We start from the raw sequence: 15,422 nt of genomic DNA, 5'->3' as shown, positions 1-15,422 counted from the left end.
TGTGTAAACCTGAAATTAAGGTTTTATATAATCAACACAGCAACAAACAATAACCTACAAAACAGAAAACTAAATTAGCTTTATTGGATGCAAGGCCTGCAAAGTGTCAGTCTTTATTGCATGAAGTTAATATAAATTCGCCACATCATTATTAAAGGTGCTGGTTCCTTTGTTAAAAATGATGGTCAGAGATATCAGTAACTTTTGCTCCTGTGGTGTGAAGCTCCCAGTCAGACAGCTGCTGTAGAAACCCCGTGTTTGGCCTCACGCTGGGTTTACATTTGAGCAGGTACCTCCAGGCCTCCTGAGAGAAGACAAACCAACAACAATATGTACTTTAAATGTCATATAAATAATGTAATAATTAATTATTTAATTATTGATTAACAACTAATTACTTTAAATGTCACTATAAATGTCATATGAATCACATTCATATATTTCCTTTCCATGATAAATACCAGAGTTGTTCAACATTTTTAGAAATATTAATTCGATTTGTGGCTGAGGTTTAGATGACAAGGTTGACCGCGTCTGTATGCTAAATATGTATCGGGAACGAGCAGTAATACAACTCGTAGCTTTTACACTTCTGTGTTGGTTCACTAGACAGATTTTGTTACTTTTTCCAGTCTAAATGCTAAGCTAAGCTAATTGGCTGCCAAAACAGTTACAAATTTGCCGTGCAGACGTGAGATTGGTGTTGAAAAGCAAATAAGATGATTTCCCAAAATGTCAAACTATTCCTGTAAATCCTGGAGGCAGGTTAGCCTAGCTTAGCATAAAGACTGGGGATGGGGAACAGTTTATTTGGCTATTTATACGCAGCCCGCTGACGTACTAAAAGAGAGACAAAGTCCAGTTAGTGGGGAGAATGTGGTGGACTTGACTTGTAATTTTCATTCACTCCCAGCTGAGTATAACTTATTTCTTGGTACCATATAGAGATCACATTAGAACTAATTTGGCTCATACCACGACGAATGAACCCCACTAACCTCCAGTGTGTATTTGTGGTGGTGCATGAGAAAGGCAATGGCCACAGCACTGCAGCGGCTTCTGCCCTGCCTGGAGACGATCAGCACACGGGAGCCCATGTTGATGTGTGAACCTGAAAACCAAACCGCAAACTGAGCAAAAAACAACCTGATCAAAACAATCTGTACAGGACAGACTATATCGCCGTATATCATCTCTACTGTATAAAAACCATTTCATCATTAGCTCTTTTATTCATAAAACCCAAAACAATGACCTCTGACCTTTAAGTTCTCAAACTGTGGTAGAACAAGGAAAGTTATATCTCAGATTAAACTTACTGAGAAGCTTAAAAAGTGCGTTCCCATTTGAACTTTTTTAAAGTTGTTTTTTTAATCGACTGTAAAAAAAACTTGATACCCCAAATTCACAGGTTTCCTGCTTATACACATGAGATCACAGATATATTTAAGGATTTAAAACAGCTTACTAAGTAAACTATGAGCACGACTTACCAATAAAACTACAAATACTTTCCAAACTTGAATATAAATCAGACACCACTGAGTCGGTCGCAGGGATGTTGAGGATAGTCTGATTCCGCTTTATGGATCTAGATCTAAAAGATTCAAAAGAATCAGTGACACATGATATTCAGACTCTTCTCAAATGGTATTTTGAATATCCAGTCCTGTCTCACTCCAGAGTGTCGTCCTGTGAGACGCTGACGACAGCGCTGACTTTCAGGTCTTTGAGGACGCTGGAGTCCGTGCCTTGTTTCTGGTCCCCCAGATACAGCAGTCCTGCTATGAGCTCCACCGGGTAAGTCTTCAGGTTTTCCAGCTCCTGAGATAGTAACAGAAATATATTAAACTGTGGCTGAAACAGGGGTCTCTGACAATGTTTGCATCATTAAAGGCTGTGAATTAATCAGTGTGCTCACATCCCTGTTAATCAGCAGCAATTTGAATCAAGTTGTTTGGGATGTATAAAGTCTAAAGGTTGAATGTGTCACTGGGCCTTTGGTAACGTTATTAATTGAAACTTCAGTATCAACGGCTGTCCTGCTAAATCTAGATTTAACACCTGTGTCATTGTAGTTTATTTCCTGAAAGTGGCTGCAATATAATTCATAAACATCTGTACAATGTAATATAATAGCATTGCCATAAATATTAAATATGGCCTTTATAAGACTTACAGTGTTCAACTTTGTTGAGTATGTTACAGAGTTGATTGAACACAGACTTGATTTTATTAAAATGCATTGCTTTGCACAACCAGGCACTGATTTTTGTCCAGTTCACTGATTCAGATTCAACTTTCTCCAGACGTAATACCACCTGGATGACTGAGAAGAACCTCACAGACTTTATTTTCAGCGTATGAAGCTCCAGGTCAGGTGTTTGTCTTACCATGATGGTGTAGAGGATTTTCTCCGTCCTTAAAAAAGGGTACAGAGCAGAGAACCTCTGAAAGCCTCCCCTCACTATGTGGACTGGATAGAGGCTGGCTTTAGACAGGGCCTGGGCACATTCAGCCGCTCTGCCTGCAATCACAGACAGACAGAGTGCAGACAATTGTGACTGGAGCGCTTACAGGGAACTACAGAGAATAAGGAAAAGGGAGCTCAGTGCAGTTCAGGGGACTTGTGGAGAATACGGAAAAAGTGAACAGGTCAGTCATCATTTTAACACTTCAGCCAGTAACCTTGCTCCTGCAAACAGCTCGTGTTGTTGTCATAGACCACCAAGCGCTGCATGCTGTCAACCTCCACAGCCTCGGGCAGGAGGAATGTGCCCTCCGGACCCTAGAAAGAGCCCCCCCCCCAGAAAGAAGGACATTCATTGGTTTGATTGTTTACTTGAATGATTTTATGCAGAATGCACAACATCTGGCATGTATGGATGCTACGGAGCCCCTAAAATCCTAAAAGGTGATATTTTATTCATCTTATATTATCTTGTGGGAACTAGTTCAGGGGCTCCGTATGAAGGAAATAAGAGTTGAAGAATAGCAGAGGTCTTCATAATGGCATCAAAATAATCTATTCAGCCATATTAATGATGTAGGATGGAGATCTCTTTCCATCAATATCACACATTTCAGGAGAAGATGCAATTGAATAAAATGTCTTTTTTTTTACTTTTAACCCCATTTTCACCTATTTGTACCCATCAGGCTCAGGCAGAGTCACAAAACTGTACAATGTTCATACCAATTTCACATTTTTAGCTGTTATGATGTGACTTATTCTGTAATCTTGGGTTTCACGAGCATCTAGAAAGGAGACACATTGAATACACATGTAAAGTACAACCTGAACCTGTAAACTGAATTAAAGCAGCTTAATCCAGTTTAAATGAAGCGTTTACATAGACTCATCCATCCATCTCTTACCAATCAGACAGAGGTAGTTGAGCTCCGCCAGCCTCGACACACAGCTGCGCTGATTGAGGAGGTTGTAGAGCTCAAACGGCTCACACAACATGATTTCAGCCATCGCAGGAGGGGCGACAGCAAGCAAAAAATTAGAAATAAATAAATATCAAGAACAGACGAACATTATAACTAGTTCAACACCTACAAACGGGAACCTTGAGTTGTTTTCAAAGAGCACAGTTGCTGTTTGCATGTGTTCTGTTGCTAAGCAACTCAGACTCTTCTCTCATTGGTGGTCGGTGATGATGCAGAGCCTTAAAGTCACAGCTGTCCTTTTCCCGGACCATGTAAATGATGTTTAACCACATACATAATGAAACATTTTAGTCGTATTTGTTTTTAATCTTGTTCAGTATTTTGGCTGATTCTGCATGTTGAATCTGAAATGTTTTATCTGGTGGTTACACAAGGACACAAACTGGTCATTTTCCATTTGTTTTGAAAAGATTGTAACTTTGGGAAGATACCTAAGATCATATCAGCACTAGCCAGTTTTAGAGTAAACTGATTTTAAGACTTTTCGCATAGCATTTAAAACAGTTCATGGGAAACCTGTTTTATTTGTCAATTTTACTATTTTTGTTATCTTGTATTTTATTGTATTACATTTTTCTGACAGCATTTAGAAAAGTAGTACTGGGATGTTTTAATCTTGAGTTTCCCATGTGAAGCACCTTGTACCTTTACTTTGAAAGGTGCTTTATGAAAAGATTTATTGAACTCCTTCTTCCTATTATTATCTTTTTTTAAGGTGTTTTATAATCATTATAATCAGCCCTAAAATGTTGGATGAATAGTACTCAAGATTCAATTTTGTTAAAAAAAAAAAACCCCAGTTTTACTGATAATCACAATATGAAAATTTTTCAAAATCATTGCTGTCAATACTTATTTTGCATCAAAAGCCTTCAGTTGGATAAAAGCATTTATATAAGTCAAAAACTATGAGGAAAAAGAGTATGATGATTGTCTGTGTTTTTTTTTTTACTTAATAAGACATAATATAAGCAGCAGCTCCTGTGTGTGTATGTGTGTGTTTATTTGAGCCATGGGTGAAGCTGCAGCTGCTTCAGGGTGGGGCGCTGTTCGGGGGATTTGGTCAGACACATCTGCAAGAAGTCTCTGCAGTCTGCCGAGGAAGAGATGGATGAAGGTGATGGCAAAAGTGATCCATCAGAACAAGAACTAAACGAGTGCCTGCTGACAGGTTTGTGTCTGAGTGTGTTTTACTTACTTTTGGACAGCCTGCTGCTGAATTTCAGCCTGTTTCCAAGGAACTTGGTGGTCTGAAATGTTGATTTGCTGTGGAGCGAATCAAACAGGACCACCCCAAGCTGCCAAACTGTGGTGGGGCCGGGCCTGTAGATGCAGCGATGGTACCACTCCGGAGGGACATGAGCAGATGTTCCTAGAACACACAGACATGATAATAAGATGGTGAGGATGAGGAGAAGCTTTGATTAAATGTGACAGTCACAGATGGATATATTAGTGAAGAGCAGGAGTAGAAGCTAGACATCTTACCATAGAAGACACGGTAAAATGACCTTTTCTTCGTGAAACAGCTCAGTCCAAAGTCAATGAGCCGAACACGAGGGACATCTGAGCTGGTCTCAATCAAGATGTTTTCCACCTTGATGTCCCGGTGAAAGACGCACTTGTCCTCAAGTTCTCTGGCTGCATCAACCAGCTGTTTCAGTATGACCTGAGAGGGAGACAGAAACAGAGATGAGGGATCAGAGACTTAAGTTTCTGTATTTGCTTAAAACACACACACATATTCACGAGGATCCCGTAGCAGCTTACCTTGGCCTCCTCCTCCTGCAGGGAGCCGCCGTTGACCTGGATGTATTTAAAGAGGTCTTGGGAGGGGACTGGCCTCTCCAGAACCAGGATCAGCTCTCGTTCCAGATCGTACCAGTCCAGCAGAGACACCGGTGCTGACGTCCCCGCTCCAGCCGCAAGTTTTAACATAACGGCCACTTCCACAGAGAGCTCCCTGCCGTTCTCCTGAAACATCACAACCAAGTGGGGGATGAGGGACAGATTCATACATGACCTTAGTTCATCCATAACACATTCAGGAAGTGACTGCAGGGAATGAAGGCATCGCTCATTTACCACGTGTTTACAGAACACTTTGTTCTTGGATATGTATTTGATGGCGACCTACAAGACACAAACATTGACTTTGGTTAGCACCTTCTGATCACATTGTGTGTATATTTGTGTGTGTGTGTGTGTGTGTGCCTGGTTACTTACAGGTATATTGTCTGCTTTACGAATGCCAGCAAACACAAATCCACAGCCTCCCTCTCCGAGATGATTTTTCTGCTTGTACTTGGCCTCAAACTCAGCTAAAAAGACACACATATTTTGTTTTACTACTGTTGTGAGGAACATCAATGCGAGCTAAGCTCTGATATTAACCTCTCAAATGTTATACCAAAGCCTACATTAATCACTACATACTTACCTCTTTGGGCATCTACCGATAAATCCTCTCTGGCCATCTCTTTACTCTCCTCCGGGTCCAAGCCCCTCTTCCTCTTCCTGCTTGGTCCTTCTCCATCTTCACCGGCCGTCCTCCTCACATCCTCCAGAGATGTACTGCAGCTCTCTAAGGGACTGCTGGTCTCTACAGATGGCAAAAATCATCGAACATTAAAGAAATGCTGCGCTTAAATGTCTTCATGGAAGAAAACCCAAAACTATCAGCATAAATCACGTCACATCGCATCACTAGAAGGAAGTGAGCGTAATTTGGTAAATCTCACATGATCGGCCTACCTGTGTCAGTGGAGGAGGACGCCGACTCCTCAGACCTCCTCTTCTTTTTTGTTGGCCCCTCTCCATGTTCTCTAATTTTCCTCTTGAGCACTCTTACTCTAAGATCCTGCTCAGGGTGCTTGGGAGGGATAGATTCAGACACCTTTTGCCCTTTCCTGGGAGTCTTCCTCGGAGGACTGGCCTTCTTTTTAGCCTTCCCAGTGCTGCCATCATTTGTAGACGCTGCATTTTGTTCAGCCGTGCTGCTGTCGCTCTCTACGAAGAAGAAAAACACAATGGAACATCAATTCGATGTCAGTTGATGTTACTATCAAATAGTTTTTATTGTCATCTCGCACTACAGACTCAGATCACAGACACTTCGTCAGGATGAGCAGCAGGAATCAGACATCTATCCCGAGGTACCAACTCTGAATTAGTGCCCACTCTACCTGATAAGCCATACTGATCATTAACAGGGATTTCTCACTTGCCTCGATCTCTCTTCAGGTTGGTCTTCATCTCCCGATTCGTTGTTTGTGGTTATGTTAACATAATTTCAGTCCGGTACCAGAGTGACTGAGTAACGCCTGAGTGCTAGAAACACTTGTGTCTTCTGTTCTGGTGCGTTTGGTGAACAGAACTTAGAATACGGTGAAACGTGTTCTATAAGTCTGATCGTGTCATGGAAGAGTTCCAGAATATGCAAATTAGTGTTTGCAGGAAATTCTTTAGGTGAGATTGTTGAATCAATGAGGTTATATATTAAAGTCATTAAGTCACATATTAGGTCATTCATACAAGCATACAGTGTTCGATACCAATTGTTTTTCAGTCATCTGGAGGAAGTTCCTACCTATTACAATGCTCTGTTCATATTAAATAATCCCTTTTTTTATATGAATTCAACAACAGAATGCAGCTTAAATAAATATTTATTACTCTGCTAGTGCGCTGAGGATGGTCGTACCAGCTGGTTGGTCAGTAGGTTGGCCGTTAAATCTGCTTGAACATCAGTTCAGTGCAAGATATTATATCATGACTAACACTGGCCAAATTGCCAATATGGACGTTCATTGACATTCATGATGATTGCTTGGTTGATCAACCCCTTGTGTCCATGATACTGTGTCTTGAACGGTCAGTTGGCTCATAACATTTGTTGTGGATATTCATGGTCCCCAGATGATTCATCCAGAGGTTTTGGTGAGCCCTGACCTTTCCTCTAGCAATAACATTGGAAACAAAATGTCAGCTTGTACACATGAAATATAAAAGTCTAATGGGCCATTTTCTTTTTTCATTACCCCATAGCCTCACAGTCATACTTTACATGTCTAGCTCCATCATTCATAATAATATCTGTTTTAACACTAATAAACTCATCTTGTATGGTGATTCTGACACGTGTCATGACGGTGTTAAAGTATTTGTTCTGTTTTTAAACATATCACATATTATGATAATTGTTGTAATAGAAACATACAAAAAAAAAAAGACATCCAGACACACACACACACACTTTGTCCCGCTTCTGTATTGGCTTCTGAGAACAACATGTACTCAGTCCCAGCAGAGTCTGAATGAATGACTGTGTTCTCCGTCCTGCCCAGAGTCGCACATCATGCTGCTTGTCTGGGAGGAAAACAAAGTTTGAGACCCAAGATGAAGGCAGAGAGGGAGGCTCCTTCAAAAGCCAAAACGCTTTCCCAGATTTTGATGCTCATGTGTCTTGGTTTTCTCAATTCAGGTATGTCATATTTCCTATGTAAGAATGATCTTGAAATTTAGTGATATAATCAGATCACATAGTTTTGCTCTGATGTTTCACTTGTTTCTGAAAGAGTTTGTACAGCTCATGTATAGTTTACATTGCTGCAAATAATTAAGTCTGTTGTTTTTGATTGTTTCAGTATGAGGTCATATGTAACAATATATGTACAAATTGCAGATGTGAATTGCTAATAATCCTTTGCTCCTTACTACATTTACTCCTCACTCAGATTTTCAGCATAATCTACAATTACTGAGACAGCTCCACTTTCACCACATTAACTGAGGGTTGCAAGAGTGTCAACAAAGGAGCTAACTGGGTGGTGACTTTAAAGTTGCATACTTAATGCAGATATAAATAGAGCATCCACAGGGTTTGACACAATGTGATGTGAAGTTTATGGTCATTTTTGCAGTGTTATGCATACTATTGTAACATGCGGGAATGTCTCCGGGAATTATGGTGTCAGAAACTATAGAGTTAAACTGGCCATGCTCTGAAAACAGGACATCATAAACATTACAAAGGTAGTATTTGTTGCTGTGGTATCGGATTGCATTAGACTGTGTGGGTGCTTTAACAGTCTTGTGCCCACCCTTTGTAAGTAATACAGTAATTGTGCCTACAGGCTGTACCACAACCACTGTTTTCAGATGTTTAGTTATTTTCAGCTGTGTCTCATCACTGTCCTGCTATTGTTGTGGCTAGCAGCAGAGTCACTGAGCTGCTCTGTTTCTGCAAAGCTAGCATGGCATCTGGATTGCTCCCAGTGCTCTTTTCATGAACTGCCAAGAAGGAAATTTGAACAAACAATCCCCACTTTTGTTGGCTCATGCTGGCCCATCCCAAGGACTGACAGCTGTTCCCATGGTAATGTGGATCTGACATGCAAACTGGCTCCAGTACACAGTAGTGATGGGGTGTGATGCCCACACTAACCTTCAGCTAACTACTACATCACTCAGTGTGGTTAGGAAAAACAATAAAACTGGCATTCATACTGAAGAATGCAGACTATTTACACCTCGCCTGTGTGCAAGAACTGTTGGTGTTTAGAATGCTACTGAAATAATCAGCTTGGTATTCCCATAAATCATATCAATATTGGATTATTCTACAGCACATAATGTGCTTATATTGGATGCCAACCCTCAGTATCAGAAAGTGGTGTGTCCTATGTATTAAGGCAGAGTGAGTGTGTGATTAAAGGTGTTAAAGTCCTGACTATCACTCTCTACCAACAGTAGAGGTCATGAACATTTAAGCTATGTGCTAAAAAAGCAAGATAAAGATTATTTCCTCAAATAAATGAGCCAAAATGAACACGAGAGCAGACAGAACACATTTTGTTTGTCAATAGCAGTTCCCCCTCATGTTTCATTGAGGTTGTCCAAGTTGCGTATGCATATTCTACAGCTTGCCATCCAGACTAAAAACCCTCAAGTAAACTTCTCTGCTTCTGTTGAGTTCAGAGTTCAGAGTTGCAGCAGGAATGATGTATCATGAGATTCTGGCATTCACCAAAGCACCTATCAGCCAATCACAGTATGCGGTTGAAGCTCACTGTGGTGTTATTGAACGCTCTCTCTCTCACCTCTTGTGTCTCTCTGCAGGTGGGGTGCTGGCAGTGAATATGACTATCCCCAACACTCTCGTTAGAGGCACAGTAGGAGGTGAGGCCCTTCTGTCTGTCCGCTACAATAGCTTCAGCCTCGACCTGCCGGTCATCAAGTGGCAGCTCAAGAGGGAAAAGTCTATCACTGTTGTCCAGTCAATCGGAACCGATATCATCGGGACCCTGAGGCCTGAGTATCGTGATCGCATCCTGGTATTTGAGAACGGGACTCTGCTTCTCCACAATCTCAGACTGTCGGATGACGGAACTTATGACGTGGAGATCTCCATCACCGATGATACCTTTACAGGAGAGGGTAGCATCACACTCACTGTGGATGGTAGGAGGACCTATTGTACAAGTCTTTAACCTGAGGGTACAATCACTCTTATTTCTCATGAAGCAGTATCGAAGAATACATACATCTGTCTTTGACTAAGAAGTCCAACTTAAGTCCCAGGGTTGATGATTCATGACTACACTCAGATTGAAATACTGACTCTTGACTTGCAGACTGTTAAAATAACTTAATGTCTGACTGCTTAAACACTAGAATCACACCTCAGCTATCAGCATACCAACAATACTGCCCTACAAAGGCAGAAAGAAGCAACTTCAGAAAAGTTGAAGTTGAGAAAAAAAGGTTTAAAGCTGACTGGGCAAACTGTCACAGGTGGATAAGATGTAATTCCTTTATTTTAAGTATTTTGGACTAATTGACTTAAATCTTTGGATAAACTAACTAATAAATGTGTTCAGCTTCTGGTCAATTCTGGACGTTGGCACCTCCCAGATATGTTTTTTAGTTTTATGGTGGACTCCTAAAAGTGACACCAGAGGAACCCCCCCAACCCTCACCCCACCAAGAGTGCTTCCCAATAGTTTATGTAGAGTATAGATTATGTACAGGATTTATTTTGGCTGCCCAGGTAGGAGATTAATTGGTGCCAAATTCTCTAAATTCCCCAAGTTTGTTTTTGAGAATAAATCTAATTCTCTCTAAATGCTAAATACTTCAGTACCATTACATTTGTCACACTGTGTATTTTTTGTATTTTTCTTTAAGATGCATGTTTGTGTCTGTGTTTATGGACTACCCTACTGGCTATTGGGTGGGCGGCAGCACCAGCTGGCATTACAGTATGACTGAGGTGATCACAGTGATTTGGTGCAGGCCTGTCCCAACAGAAGACAGAAGACTTAAGAAGTTCCAGCTCCTCTGGCCCTCCTTAAACTGTATGTGGGTTAAGTGAGGCGAGGCATGTAGTTACACTGTCCTCTGGGTATTCTTAAGCACATCTCTGCAAATATAAGTGGAACATTTCTGTATGTAGTACCAATAATTATGGTGAAAACTGCAATGCTGGCCCCCATCACCCATCATGTATTAGGACCTCTTTGGGCTGATGCTCACCTCTGGCATCTCCAACGAAGACAGATCTTCGACTGCACAAGCTTTCACAAGCAAGGATGTTGGTGGAAAATATCTCCTGCTATGTTGCAACTCAGTGGTGCACGTAATAGTGGAAGAATGGCATCAGCCCTGTCCACAAAGAAGCCTGTGTGAAGGCCACCTGTATCTGAAGAAGAGTGGGAGAGAGCAACGACGTTCCTCAGGAGCCAGTCTGTGTCAGGGAGGATATTTCTTCCTACTCTACAGCTGAGAATGCAATCCCCTGCCAGCTGATGTCCTAAAGAAATTCAGGGCTCTAGAGAACCATTTACACTACATGAAATGTGCTTTTCCAAAATGTATCGACCTTAATAGCATAATAATTTTAAAATAATTTTCCATGACGCTGTATTACAGTTTTAGATGACAGAGAAATAATAATAAACTTTCTGTGTATAGCACTTTTCAAACCACAGCTACAAAGTGCTTCACAAGATAAAAACAGTATACACAATTAAGATAAAAAGAAACAAAAAAAGATGTATACATATATATATATATATATATATATATATATATATATATATATATATATATATATATATAAGACCTGACAGTTTCTAATAAAAAGAGAGATATGAACTTGACTGCAGGTTTACTGTAAAAAAGTTATACGTTTTCTATCCTACGTTCCTCCGGTAGGGAGCTTCACAGTTGTAGAGCTCTAACGAAAAAGCCTGGTGTCCTTTTTGTAGCCAGACAAGCTGTAGGTACAGTTAAGAGGATCCTACCTGTAAATCCAGTAAATCTATGAAGTAGTTGTAGGAGCAAGGCCATATAAGTAGCCTGTGTGATGTTGCAGGGAGGAGAATGATGTGGTCTTCTAAACGTCTGGCAGAGTTTTGAACAAGCTGGAGACAGAAGACAGAAATGAAAGAGTTAGTATGTGGCAGGGAAAAACAGAGCAGACAAGAGAATGAATAACTAGGAGACGGAGGAAAGCGTGTTTACTGTTGCTTTTTGTCTATTGATGTAATGAAAATGATTGTATCTGCTGTCGCCTATATCCAGAGTCTATATCCAGGCCTTACATCCACATGGAGTCTTCATCGGTACTGGAGCTCAGCGAAAACGTCGTCCTCAACTGCTCCCATGACAATGGAACCAGGACGACATACAGGTGGTTCAAAGGTGGAAAGCCACTGACCAATGTGACGAGGTTCATGTTGTCACCTGACCAGAAGCTCTTGACCATCACACGGGTGCTGATGGCAGATGACGACATCTACAGCTGCACAGTGGAGAATCCTGTGAGCAATGTGACGAGCCTGCCTATCAGACTGACTGTCTACAGTGAGTAACACCGCCAACACATCGTACTAGACGTAGTGACACAGGCAGCAGGGGAGGAGGCTGTTATCTACATATTTATTCATCACCAGGAGAACAGAACAGAAGAGATACGCAAGTAGAAAAACCTTGAAACATATGGAGCAACCTGTTTGAAGACTATGCAAGCGAGTGTCTGAAACATTTCGTTCAATATTACATTTCAAGATTCATAATCTATTAACAATAAAATGAGCAGTATTGAGCCGTAGTGAATTACATGTAATTAAATTAGTAGTTCGACTGCATCCATATACATCATATTAGTAAAGTGATTCAAACTGTTCGGTTACTTTTTGACCATTTTTCTGTAGTGAACTACAGTACTATTTTTTGGGCTTACCTCAGGCACCCTCACACCGAGCCAAGGATGTAGATGAAATGTTTTTTTCAGTTTGGTTCATATCACAATAAAAGAAAATCACGAAAGAGGAAAACACTGACCTGAGATCATTCACTCAGAAGTACAAATGTAGAGTAAAGGATGAGTAAAATCAGGGATTATAATTATCATTGGGATTTATTCTAGGGCACCATGGCAATCATCCAATTCATCCAAACGTTGTTGAGATATTTCAGTCTGGATCAAAATGAGCCACGCTGCTAACATGGCTAAATGTAGCATTACCAGATTTTGTAAATATTCATTCAACAGTCATATATTGTAAAATCCTTTCTTAAAAGTTCCCGAGTTGTTTTATTCATTGATAATGTTCATTAACTGTAAATTACTTACTTACTACCAGGAAGAAGTTCCCTCTATATCATCCTCTCCACTGGAGGCATCTTCCTCCTCATCACTTTGGTGACAGTGTGTGCCTGCTGGACGCCTGCCAAGAAGTAAGAATTACTAAAGGTCTTCTTTATTTACCCTAAAGAGCACCAGCATGATTACAGAAAGGTCTGGAGTGCACATAAACAAACATTATAATATGATATTAATGCAGTAAGACTATTTTGTATTTGCTAGGACACGGCATCCTGCTAGAAAGCCTCTCTCCAGGTTTTATGACCACTCTGATCATTCACCGATCAATCACACAGGTATAGTATTGTTACACTGAATTTACATTCCACTGTGAATATCATGTCAGTTCAGTTAACACAAAAAGTGACCAGCTAATCTAAAATGAGACTGGACTATTGAGAAATTAGACAATGAGTGAATGAATGACAGTCTCATGTTTTGTGCTTTGCCACAGATGATGTGCTTCCAAAAATGACAGAACATAATGGAATAAATGCCGTAACTTCACTTTACATCCTGCAGCAAAAGGTATCTCTGTCATCACCAGAAATGTAGCAGGACTGTGAACACTAAGCAACTCTAGCACCCCCTGGAGGCTCCAATGTTCATTCAATTTTCCTAGTTTGGTTTTTCAGTTGTGGAACTGATAATTTAAAGGTTTGTCCTGTTGGTGGTGATGCGGTAAAGACCACTGGATCATTAAAATCAGAGAGGGTTAAGGAGCAGAAAAGTACTCAGTAAATTTCACAGCACTGAGATCCAACCCGCCTATTTCACATACTTCTGTAATACTGGGTTGGGAGATCAAATAATAATTTAACATCTTGTTCATTACAAGCCACACTAATGAAATAATATTTGACTTTTGAAGTGATGCAGACGTTGTCCCTCTATTTTCCCTGAAATATCCACAGTTTTACATAAATAATTACAGTACAAATTCTCTCAAACTTCCTCCCACATGTCCAGATTATTTCTCAGGTCATACATACCCTGTGATAATAGACTATGTACCCAGCAGTTAAAAAATAACTTCAGTATGAATCCGTTGTAAGATCCTGAATTGTTACCCTATCATTCTCCTCACATCTTGTTCCCCAATACCTACATATATATATTGGAGCGTACTGTACCCGTACATCATTAGAACAAAACAATTACACTATTACTCTCCAGTAATTACACTGTATGTTATAGGCTGTAATATATACTGTTACCAATACCATTTAAGTAATTGTACTTTGTGTTACTGGATAGTTGCCAACAGAGAATGGATTAGGGCTGAAGTTGACCTGTTTTGCAGGATCCCTCCATGGATGATTCATCTAGCAACAGTATCGGATCTCCTTCTGAACTTGACAACCCACCGTGCTACACCAGTTCCCCCGACTACACTGATTCTCTGACCCGGTCCACAGGGTCCCCTGGCCGCTCCTCCCACAGGTATACCTGAAAGCCCTTCCCGTTAAACTCTCCACGTCGCAGCGGGTTGGAGATCAGACCATCCTACCGTATCCTGCACACAACTCTAGATGGCAACTTCCTGAACATCTGCCTGGAATTTGGGAAGGATCCCACATCTGGGGTTTCATAATAATGTCATTACTGCCTGTTGATTTGTGTTTCTTAAAGTAAATTGTAACTTGAATATAAGTTGCTTTTAAAGTTAGTTGCACAGTCTGTAGAGAAATATGGAGGCAGTGTGACATCAGACAAGTTATTAAGCAACTCTGACGGCTGAATCTAAGTTCACCACAAACCACTGTTGTTGGTTAGTGGAACTTCAAAATCCAAAATTTGGGGAAATGGAGTCTGCATGAAGCTGATGTGTGGTCAATATGATGCAAATGAAAAACTCTACTTTGATAAAGATACTCCCCTTAACACTTTGTAGCCACTTGAAATCATCACTAAACAAAAAGGGGTTTTATTTGTTAAGAAAACACTATGAAGTTTGTGAAAAAATAATCTATATATCACCCTCAGAAATGCTACTCTGTTATTGTGCAATGTGTGATATTTTCTGTAGTGTTGAATGAAACCCAGAAGTTACTTTGTGATATTTTGTGAAGCAATGTAAGTTACTATTTTAGTTCTAGGTGATTTATTAGCATTTTCAATGAGAGACAGAGCAGTGTTAGAGGATGGTCATGGTATTTCAATTTTATACAAACTTTAATAAAATGTTCTCAAAACTCAAAATAATGTTTTCATGTTTCTTGTAGTATTCCTGTTGTACTTTTTACATCTTTTGAGATGTCCCTCTCGGCTTATATTTATTCAGATATTTTGATATTTATAAGCGTGACCCTAA

General features: G+C 40.3%; 3 protein-coding genes across 3 annotated transcripts; 1 reads left to right on the top strand and 2 right to left on the bottom strand.

Moving 5' to 3' along the window:
* Nucleotides 1-172: 172 nt before the first annotated feature.
* styxl1 (serine/threonine/tyrosine interacting-like 1) lies at nt 173-3,481 on the bottom strand. The gene is made up of 8 exons (XM_070843269.1): nt 3,379-3,481; nt 3,197-3,258; nt 2,689-2,788; nt 2,394-2,527; nt 1,679-1,824; nt 1,494-1,597; nt 999-1,111; nt 173-304 (listed from the first exon to the last, which is right to left on the bottom strand). The coding sequence occupies exons 1-8, from the start codon at nt 3,479-3,481 to the stop codon at nt 173-175; spliced, it is 894 nt and encodes a 297-aa protein (XP_070699370.1).
* A 976-nt stretch (nt 3,482-4,457) lies between these two features.
* On the bottom strand, nt 4,458-6,711 carry LOC139213413 (serine/threonine-protein kinase pim-1-like). Its single transcript, XM_070844093.1, has 9 exons — nt 6,684-6,711; nt 6,211-6,465; nt 5,897-6,058; nt 5,683-5,777; nt 5,542-5,589; nt 5,227-5,430; nt 4,945-5,125; nt 4,655-4,828; nt 4,458-4,549 (listed from the first exon to the last, which is right to left on the bottom strand). Exons 1-9 carry the CDS (start codon nt 6,709-6,711, stop codon nt 4,458-4,460), a joined length of 1,239 nt encoding a protein of 412 aa, XP_070700194.1.
* Nucleotides 6,712-7,746: 1,035 nt separating this feature from the next.
* Nucleotides 7,747-15,235, top strand: LOC139213230 (hepatic and glial cell adhesion molecule-like). Its single transcript, XM_070843883.1, is given in 7 exon segments — nt 7,747-7,939; nt 9,577-9,918; nt 12,043-12,324; nt 13,107-13,200; nt 13,331-13,404; nt 13,563-13,636; nt 14,412-15,235. Coding segments are annotated over 7 exon segments (1,209 nt in total). The 3' UTR covers nt 14,562-15,235.
* The last annotated feature ends 187 nt before the right edge of the window (nt 15,236-15,422 follow it).

The sequence above is a fragment of the Pempheris klunzingeri genome, chromosome 14, assembly GCF_042242105.1.
Source record: "Pempheris klunzingeri isolate RE-2024b chromosome 14, fPemKlu1.hap1, whole genome shotgun sequence".
NCBI classification, from domain to species: domain Eukaryota; kingdom Metazoa; phylum Chordata; class Actinopteri; order Acropomatiformes; family Pempheridae; genus Pempheris; species Pempheris klunzingeri.
Note: the sequence above shows the minus strand (reverse complement) of the source record. Positions and strands in the feature narration are given on the sequence as shown.

Excerpts from the sequence above, each read along its gene's own strand:
- styxl1 (XM_070843269.1), bottom strand. The coding sequence starts at position 3,481 with ATGGCTGAAATCATGTTGTGTGAGCCGTTTGAGCTCTACAACCTCCTC. Across the intron at positions 1,598-1,678 it reads TCACAGGACGACACTCTGGA|ATCTAGATCCATAAAGCGGA; the intron begins GTGAGACAGGAC and ends TGAATCTTTTAG. Across the intron at positions 1,112-1,493 it reads AAGTATTTGTAGTTTTATTG|GTTCACACATCAACATGGGC; the intron begins GTAAGTCGTGCT and ends TTTGGTTTTCAG.
- LOC139213413 (XM_070844093.1), bottom strand. The coding sequence starts at position 6,711 with ATGAAGACCAACCTGAAGAGAGATCGAG. Across the intron at positions 6,466-6,683 it reads CAACCTGAAGAGAGATCGAG|AGAGCGACAGCAGCACGGCT; the intron begins GCAAGTGAGAAA and ends TCTTCTTCGTAG. Across the intron at positions 5,590-5,682 it reads GTAAAGCAGACAATATACCT|GTCGCCATCAAATACATATC; the intron begins GTAAGTAACCAG and ends TGTGTCTTGTAG.